The 9,835-nt window shown below is 35.9% G+C and overlaps 1 protein-coding gene across 1 annotated transcript; it reads left to right on the top strand.

Moving 5' to 3' along the window:
* The first annotated feature begins 57 nt into the window (after positions 1-57).
* LOC140151546 (NADH dehydrogenase [ubiquinone] 1 alpha subcomplex subunit 6-like) lies at positions 58-6,531 on the top strand. Its single transcript, XM_072173928.1, has 3 exons — positions 58-210; positions 5,550-5,665; positions 6,353-6,531. The coding sequence occupies exons 1-3, from the start codon at positions 72-74 to the stop codon at positions 6,479-6,481; spliced, it is 384 nt and encodes a 127-aa protein (XP_072030029.1). The 5' UTR covers positions 58-71; the 3' UTR covers positions 6,482-6,531.
* The last annotated feature ends 3,304 nt before the right edge of the window (positions 6,532-9,835 follow it).

Here is a 9,835-nt window from a genome sequence, read left to right as displayed (position 1 = left end):
TCAAGAGGTCATTGAACTTTGATTACTTCCGGTAAATTACAAGGTCGCCGGCGCCGGCCAAAAGTAGAAAAATGGCGAATCCCAGTCAGGCAGCCCGAGTGGCTGCTGTTGTAAAAGCTATCAAACCTATCATGTCCCAAAACCCAGCTGAAGCTAGAACGCGAGTTCTAAATCTGTACAAAGCGTGGTACAGGGAGGTACCTCATGCTGGTGAGTTGAGAGTAAAAAGCATACAAAATTGTTAACTTTTTTTATGACAAAGTTTAAGCTTACCTAAAATTGAACTAAAGACTAAAAATTATGTGTGGCTCATGCATGCAATACGAAGTATTGCTGTGTGGTAAAACGAGTCTCTCTCGCAACTAAAGTAAAGCTGAATGAATTTACACTCGATCGCCGAGCGATTGCGATTAAACGCTTTTGGAAACGAATCGCCGAATTTTGCGATGCATCGCCATCGCTCGTCACTTTTGCATCATAATACTAATCATGACATGGTGTGTCCGTCCGTCCCTCTGTCCGCGCGCTATCGCGTGCACATTGCTCGCTAACACGTGCTCGCGGTGCGTATCGCGTAGTGGGCGGAGTATTATATTACCGACGGGCGCAGTGCGAGCATCGGAAAGCATTACAGTCATGACAGTGTGGTAATCGTGCAGGTGCATCTCATCGGATTCCAAAACGGCACACATACAGAGGCCTATAGTAGTTTAAAAGGTCGGGGCAAGTAGGCTTATATGGGTAACGGGTGTTGGGTAATTAGAGATAGTCACAAGAACCACCCAACCCGAGAACCGCGAAATCTAATTTATACTAATTACGGCGATAGCGATTGGTTGCAGACGACAATTATATATTCTAAATGCCACAAAATACATTTTTAAAACATCAGTTGCTGTCAATAATTATTGCTTAATGGGGCATTTCGTGATCCACAGCCTCATCCCCCCACTTTTCCAAAAAAAAGTTGAAATTTTCACACCACTGGATACCTCTGGCTACATAATGTTTATGTACGTGTACCAAATATTTCTTGCAGATTGATTCATTTAGCAAAAATATCGCCAAATTTGAATTACAACACATTGATTGTCTATGGAGCAGTGTAATACACATAAGGCCCCTAACAGTCAATTTTGAGTTTCCCGTCACATAATTTCTGAAAACAAGTGAGGTAACTTTTTCATTATTCATTATTCATTATTTTTCTGCCTTTTATTATATGACCAACACGCATGTAAAATGTGCTGTTATTTGCCGCTCACTCACTTGAAGATGGATGTTTAGCCCAAATGAGATTCAAAAGTATATTAAAAAGAGTCTGCAAGGTTGACAGCAAAATGCATGTTTTGATTTTGATTTTTCCACAAAAATAAAGGGATATTCATAATTTTCTTTGCAAATATAACCAGTTTTTATCAGTATTTTTTGTAAAATCACAATAATGAATTCAAGTGAGGGTCAAAAAATGAAGTGAGGGCGGGTGACAGGAAACTCAAAATCGACTTTCCTTGGCCTAATCATGCATAACTTGCAAACGCAAAATCGGAATCAACTGAAATTTTGGAAATAAGCTTTTTTCGTGGATATCTACTGAAAAATGTCATAAAAAGAGGATGCTAGGATCACGAAATCCTCCTTTAATTAATTCATCACCAAAAGTAAATAATCGAAAAAGGTAAATTAATTAGCAAAATATTAATAGATCCAGTTGGTTGTATATGGTCATGTTTTTTATACTGGGTACCAATTGCGTGACATATGAATTTTTCAAGCAAATCATATGCTTTTACAGGTTTGGTGCTATAGGGAGGTTTCATGTACGCCACGGGTCACTAGCCCTGGAGGCACAACAACGATATATTAGAGCACGTGAAAATGAAATATCACCTACAGAGTGCTAATATTCCTTACAAAGCATGTAGTGATGTGGTCGGCACCGTTTTTTATTGTCGACATGTCGATATAATTCGTATACCGACGTCGACAGTGTGTCGACATAAAAAAAAAAAATTCTAAAAAAAAAAAAAAAAAAAAAAAAAAAAATTTTTTTTTTTTAAATTTTCAAAAAAAATATTTTTGGCCAGAAAATCAAGTTATAGGCCCAAACTGACTTGTTATTCAAGGTTGGAAACCAGAGAAATACTGCTACTCAAAAAAAAAAAAAAAATGCCAATTTTTTTTTACAAAGTTGGAAAAAGTTGTACATTTTAATTACTTTTGTTTCTATTGAACAGCTAGCAATGCATACTAATTCAATGTGTCCCTGACTGTTCAATAGAAGCAAAGGTAGGCCCTAATCAAAATGTACAAGTTCATCCAACTTTGTAAAAAAAAATTGGCATTTTTTTTTTTTTTTAGTAGCAGTATTTCTCTGGTTTCAACCTTGAATAACAAGTCAGTTTGGGCCTATAACTTGCTTTTCTGGCCAAAAATATTTTTGAAAAAAAAAAAAAAAAAAAAAATTTTTTTGTCGACATGATTTTTTGATGTCGACATGTCGGCATACGTGCCGACGTCGACATTATGTCGACATAAGGCATGTCGACCACATCACTAAAAGCATGGGTTTGAATAACGCGCAAAGATTCACAGAGGATGGTAATAGTTTGTTTGTCCTCCACCGCACTTGACTGACTCTCAATGCAGGTCATTTTTATCAACCTTTTAACCTTTCAATGATCCTCGCAAGCGCCCTATAACTCCATAAGTTTACACTAGAACCCAATAAAAGTATATACATTCTGAGAGCATATACTCAGATGATTTCAGAAACGATACAATGAGAGTCATTAAATACAGGGCTACTCATAATAATACAGGGTGTAACAAACAAAATTAGGTCAAAAATGTTAATTCAGTTATGGGGGTCACACCTGAACATACATTGATAATGTAATGTTTTGACACATGTTTGATATATCTAACTTAATTGCCCACCTAGCCATATAGAACTTTTACCGGTCAAGTACTTCGATTATGTAGATACAGGGTGGTCAAAATTCTATCAATATATATGAATTTCTTCAAAACACCCCTTATCTGGCACTGGAGATGCAAATTTTCATGATTGAGGTGTGTAACTAGATGTAAAATAAGCTCAACAATCCAATTTTGAAAGGTAAAAGAAAATTTGACAAAGCGGTTTCGTAAAAAATGACTTTTCGGATCAAATTTGAGCATGAGGGCGCTCTTTCAGATTTGTCGCAAACTTTCTATGTTTTAATAAATATTAGTTTACCAAAGTAACAAGGATCACAACCAAGGTCTGCTTACAAAATTTGAGGCTTTTATCATGTTTCGTTCAACCGTAGCACCCATTTCAATATTCCCTACATGAAATCCCTATTTAAATACACACAGGTCAATGAACTTTATTCATGTAGCAACAAGTAATTAGTAATTTTCAATTGTCCAATTAACAAATTCTGAGGCAGTGAATGCTAAAAGTGGTATCACTTGGCTTAACTATCAAGTACAGAAACAAGTAGAAACCCATCAATAATGTTTATTGAGACAATGTGTACTAAATCACCATTGTACATATGTACAGCATTGTCCTTCTCCGCCACCGCCTGCTCCGCCACCGCATCCACCCCTGCCTAATTCCACTTAACGAGCTTTACTAATTAGTCAAAATGAATTGTTTAGTTTTCTCTTCTGATTTTTTAGCCTACTAAATTGCTTACAAAATAAGACCAAAACCAGGTCTCTGTGATGTAGCACTAGAAAAATATCAGCATCTAAAGTGAGAAATTTTGTCTTGCATGTCACAAATCCACCATATTTGGGGTCCCAAATAAAAAACATGACCATATAATTGGTTGACGCATTTACGTGTCAAGCGATATCGCTGGGAAGTTGAGATTTCTTCAACTTGCCAAAGCGACGTCATTTTTGCCTTGGCGATTTGAATCGATTGATCGGCTGATCAACGGTCAACAACAAGATGGTTGATCCATTGTTGTTGGCGCGTAAAAGGGGAGGAGACCTCACCACTTCTACGCAATTGCCGATCACCATGACGTTCCTGGACCACGCCACGGAAGTAATAACAAATTAACTGGCTAACTCCACAGAAATTATGGTACATTTGCATGAATTTTAAAGTTCATTCAGTGCTTCCATTTTTAATATTTCCTGCAAAGTAAAGTAAACTAACAAAGCTTTCAGAAACCACACTTATGCTTCCAAGTTATTGTTTCCTGCAAAGTAGACTAACAAAGATTTCAGAAACCACTCTTGTTTGTTTGCCTCACATAATTTGATACATTTTTATGACAAGAATATTTAAAATGCATTGCAAAAAAGTGTCACTGCTGATCAAAACTAACATTGCAAAATAAATTAGTTGGCCCATTCCATGTCAACTCAGGGATGTGCACATTCCTCTTCAATTTTTCTTTTTCTGTGGTGGTGGTAGATATTGATGAGAAAGTAAAATTCGAAAATTTGAGCTTCATACTCCATTTTGTTTTCCGTGGCATCAATTTGAAATTTAGAGGGTCAACGTAAAAATGTGTCATAGCGAAAAGCTGTTTGGAGGTCCAAAAATGTATAAAGGAACCATTTACATTTGAAAAGTATGTCCATTTTGTAAATTCAAATCTGGCCTCAGAAAACTTGTAATTTTATGTAGCGGGGGTCAAAACTCCAAAAGTAAAAATAATCAGCTTTGGTGGATGTTTGCATTTCCAGTACAGAGGTGTACATAATGTCATTATACATGTAAATCAAAATGTGTACAACTCTATGGAGAATGCAAACCTTACTGATGTGTTGAAGCATCGAGTCCCAAAGCCAATATCTCTCAGAAATGTTGTCCAAGGACATATCTTCAACATACCTGAAGTTGATGGTGGGGCAAATGTCTGACATTGGTTTTCAGGGGGTCAAAATGTACAAAAAATGTGCAATTGGGGTTTTGCATGGGTAATATCTCAGCTAAAAGTATTCTAATAGGCTCAATATTGGATAAGAGTAATGTCCTACCAAAGGGCTCTGACTGGCAAAAAAATGGACAAAAAATTTATTTTTACTTTTGGAGTTTTGACCCCCCAAAGTTGGTCCCGGGTGGACGAAGTTGCATTTTGAGGGCCCTACATCTTTGAAAGTAAAGGAGTTACAAGTTTTCTGATGCCAGATTTGAATTCTACACAAATAAGTACCCCAGAATACATACTTTTTAAAGTTGTAAATGGTTCCCTTTATATATTTATGGACCTCCAAACGTTGTCTTTCGCGTTGCGACACATTTTTTACGCTGACCCCCCTAAAATAAAAATTGATGCCACGGGAAAACGAAATGGAGTATGAAGTTCAAATTAACAAGATTTTACTTTCTCATCAATATCTACCACCACACAGAAAAAGAAAAAAAATTGAAGAGGTGCTGCGGTGCACATCCCTGGAGTTGACATGGAATGGGTCAGTTTAATTATGTTTCATATTTGTAAATTTGATTTTGCCATTTTAAGGTGTATGAATATTTACAGAAGAACAAATGGTGTGTATTCACATTGTTCCTTTGTTTGTTTGCTTTGTTTCAGTTCGTAATTTCCAATTGGACATTTCTGTGAAGCAGGGAAGGGACAAAGTACGGGAGATGTTTGAGAAGAATGCTCATATTAAGGACCTTAGAACTATAGATTTATTGGTAATTAAGGTGAGTTTCACATCAGGATTCCACAAAATAAACAACTTTTTTAAGAGTTGAGATGCAATTGGAATAAATACAAAAATATTTAAAAAGGCATATGGTGTGATCAAGCAAAATCAGTCTTAAGCCAGGCACATATTCAATTTTCAGTTTCTTAAGCAACTGCATTTTGCAGAAAACCCCATTGAAATTTATACCAGATCAAAAGATATTTGTGAGCAATTAAAGAGTTTTCCAAAACAAGAGGGATATATCTCAAAATCAATATTTCCAAGTTCCGACTGATTTTGCTTGATTGATATGACGTCAATGGTTTTTGCATCTGAACTCTTCTTTTCAATACATAATCTCAAAAAATTTTGTACCGTACCTGAAAAATAACATCGAAAGTAAGGCGAGCCATCAAAAATATGTGAGTTTCCTGGATTTCTTGGGCCTAGCTTGATTTCTTAAAAGACCTGGAGTCCACAAAAACACCTGAGTTATAAATGTTATAATGTAATCAAGTTAGCTTAATTGATAAGGTGTTCGAGAATGGTGATTGGTGCAAGAGGTGATTTTTTATATGTTGAGGGTTGAGAGGCAGAAAACCTTAACTCACAAAGGATTCCTTTCTGGTTCTCAACCCTCGATGTAATGGATACAAACTGAATGTAACATCCATCTTTTGTTGATACTTTTCTTTTCCTGCAGGGAAAACAAGAATTAGAAGAAACTATTTACATCTGGAAGCAAGTATCTCACCTCATGAGATATTTTAAAGAAAGTGAGAAACCACTCAAGACAGATTTCCTCTCCAAGTTTTATGAAGGAAAACATTAACACCAATTGATAGGTGTGTGTGTGTAAATTATAATTTTACCCAAGACTCTCTAAAGAAGTACACTTATGCTAGCTACAGAAGTCCATTTTGCTGTGATGACTTTGGAACCTGACTGACTACCTGAAGAAGCATGAAATTACATACCTGGAATTCTAAAGAACTGCACTATTGTAGACTTTCAAAACTGATCAAGGATTCAAACCTGTCATATATATAATCTCATAAGAATCATCAAATTTTTCAGTCATTCCAGGATTGCCTTTTACTGACATCTACAATGCATCGTGATTGCTAACCCATTATAGGTCTTCCATCTATAGGATTTATATGTTAGAGCAGGGGTTTCCAATTATATTTATATAAATTGCTTGTGGACCACATAGGGCCAAAATTATTTCAAAGACATGTGCTTGAGAACCAAACACACCTTGTTTTGCTATGTTTACTGTACATTTCAGAGAGACAACCAAATTATTGGTCGGTGGGCAAGATCTGGCCTGCGGGCCACCTATTGAGAACCTCTGTGTTAAGTGACAATGGGTTTGGGACTTACGATGACTTGTAGTATGCATCATAAAGTTGAATCACTCCTGACTCAATAATTTCCATCCAACAATTTAGTGGAAAAGATGTGGGAAATTTTGGAATTCCATACAAAGTATGTTCTGAAATAGGCACCATAAACTGTATAAAATGCAACTGGATTTGAATCGTTTCCACATTTATTGATCATATTGTTTAACTGGAATTGAGATAGCAGGGGGTGTGGATTGTAAATGGAATAGCCCATACACAGAAGTAGTATTTTTAGAACAAGAACGAAAGAATCAACTAGAGCAACTGTGCCCTTTGCAAGGGCACGAGGTAAGTTAGGCGGATGATTGTGACGATCTAATCAAGCAGCAATACTGTGCTGGGTGCTGGATAGTATTGATTTTAATAAGACTGTTTCATTAATTGCCGTTTTAATATACCTTGATCGTGGAAAGCTGGCATTTTGAAAACTTGACCTTTGACCTCTGTATGACCCCTTAATGACTTTAAATGAATTTTGAAATATTTAAAACATGTAAAGAATGTCATAAGGATCATTGCATTTAAATTTCAGCTCAATTGAAGCATTTTGAAAACTTGACCTTTGACCCCTTTATTGCCCCTTAATGAGCTTAAATGAATTTTAAAATATTTTTAACATGTTTAGAATGTCATGGGGATCATTGCATTTAAATTTCAGCTCAATTGGAGCATTTTGAAAACTTGACCTTTGACCCCTTTATTGCCCCTTAATGAGCTTAAATGAATTTTAAAATATTTTTGAAATGTTTAGAATGTGATGAGGATCATTGCATTCAAATTTCAGCTTAATTGGAGCATTTTGAAAAACTTGACCTTTGACCCCTTTATGACCCCTTAATGACCTTAAATAAATTTTAAAATATTTTAGACATGTTTAGAATGTCATAAGGATCATTGCATATAAATTTCAGCTCGATTGGAGTATTTTGGGTTAAAATGACCTTTTTTTGACCCCTGTGACCCCTTGGATGACCTCTGACTTTAAACAACCCATAACTTTTGTAGCCAGCTACCCAATACTGCTTGTGACTGAGTTTGGTCGAAATCCGATCAAGGATGTGGAAGTAGTAGCAAATTGTGAGAAGAAAGAAGAAAGAAAGAAAGAAAGAAAGAACTAGAGCAACTGTGCCCTTTGCAAGGGCACGAGGTAAGTTAGGCGGATGACCGTGACGATCCAGAGAAGATGAGAATATCTCTGAACGATCTGATCAAGCAGCAATACTTTGTGCTGGATAGTATTAATTTTAATAAACTGTTTCATTAATTGCGGTTTTAATATATCTTGATCGTGGAAAGCTTGCATTTTGAAAACTTGACCTTTGACCGCTGTATGACCCCTTAATGACCTTAAATGAATTTTAAAATATTTAAAACATGTTAAGAATGTCACAAGGATCATTGCATTTAAATTTCAGCTCAATTGAAGCATTTTGAAAACTTGACCTTTGACCCCTATATTGCCCCTTAAATGACCTTAAATGCATTTTAAAATGTTTTCAACATGTTTAGAATGTCATAAGGATCATTGCATTTAAACTTCAGCTTAATTGGAGCATTTTGAAAAACTTGACCTTTGACCCGCTTTATGACCCCTTAATGACCTTCAATGAATTCTAAAATGTTTTAAACATGTTTAGAATGTCATAAGGATCATTGCATTTAAATTTCAGCTCAATCAGAGCATTTTCGGTTAAAATGACCTTTTTTGACCCCTGTGACCTCTTGGATGACCTCTGACGTTAAACAACCCATAACTTTTGTAGCCAGCTACCCAATACTGCTTGTGACTGAGTTTGGTCGAAATCCGATCAAGCATGTGGCAGTAGTAGCAAATTGTGAGAAAGAAGAAAGAAGAAAGAGGAAAGAAAGAAATGGCAAGAAAGAAATAAGTTAGGCTGCCCGCCTAACTTAAAGAAAGACTAGAGCAACTGTGCCCTTTGCAAGGGCACGAGGTAAGTTAGGCGGATGACTGTGACGATCTGATCCAGCAGCAACACTGTGCTTATTAATTTTAATAAGACTGTTTCATTAATTGCCGTTTTAATATACCTTGATCGTGGAAAGCTGGCATTTTAAAAACTTGACCTTTGACCTCTGTATGACATCCTTAATGACCTTAAATGAATTTCAAAATATTTTCAACATGTTCAGAATGTCATAAGGATCATTGCATTTAAATTTCAGCTCAATTGGAACATTTTGGAACACTTGACCTTTGACCCCTTTATGACCCCTTAAAGACCTTAAATGAATTTTAAAATGTTTTTAGAATGTTTAGAATGTCATAAGGATCATTGCATTTAAATTTCAGCTCAATTGGAGCATTTTAAAAAACTTGACCTTTGACCCCTTTATATGGCCCCTTAATGACCTTAAATAAATTTTAAAATATTTTAAACATGTTTAGAATGTCATAAGTATCATTGCATTTAAATTTCAGCTCAATCGAGCATTTTCGGTTCAAATGACCTTTTTGACCCCAGTGACCCCTTGGATGACCTCTGATGTTAAACAACCCATAACTTTTGTAGCCAGCTACCCAATACTGCTTGTGACTGAGTTTGGTCGAAATCTGATCAAGGATGTGGCAGAAGAAGCAAATTGTGAGAAAGAAGAAAGAAAGAAGAAAGAAATGGCAAGAAAGAAATAAGTTAGGCTGCACGCCTAACTTAAAGAAAGAAATCGCAAGAAAGAAATAAGTTAGGCTGCCCGCCTAACTTAATTATGTAAATACCACCAGTTATATGTCACTTGGTTTAGGAGTAACATACTGAGTT

This window comes from Amphiura filiformis, chromosome 4 (genome assembly GCF_039555335.1).
Source record: "Amphiura filiformis chromosome 4, Afil_fr2py, whole genome shotgun sequence".
Lineage (NCBI taxonomy): Eukaryota > Metazoa > Echinodermata > Ophiuroidea > Amphilepidida > Amphiuridae > Amphiura > Amphiura filiformis.
The sequence above is the reverse complement of the archived record's forward strand: the minus strand, read 5'-3'. Positions and strand labels throughout refer to the sequence as shown.

Coding starts and splice junctions, on each gene's coding strand:
- LOC140151546 (XM_072173928.1), top strand. CDS start 72: ATGGCGAATCCCAGTCAGGCAGCCCGAGTGGCTGCTGTTGTAAAAGCT. Junction 211..5,549: donor CAGGGAGGTACCTCATGCTG/GTGAGTTGAGAG, acceptor GCTTTGTTTCAG/TTCGTAATTTCCAATTGGAC. Junction 5,666..6,352: donor TAGATTTATTGGTAATTAAG/GTGAGTTTCACA, acceptor CTTTTCCTGCAG/GGAAAACAAGAATTAGAAGA.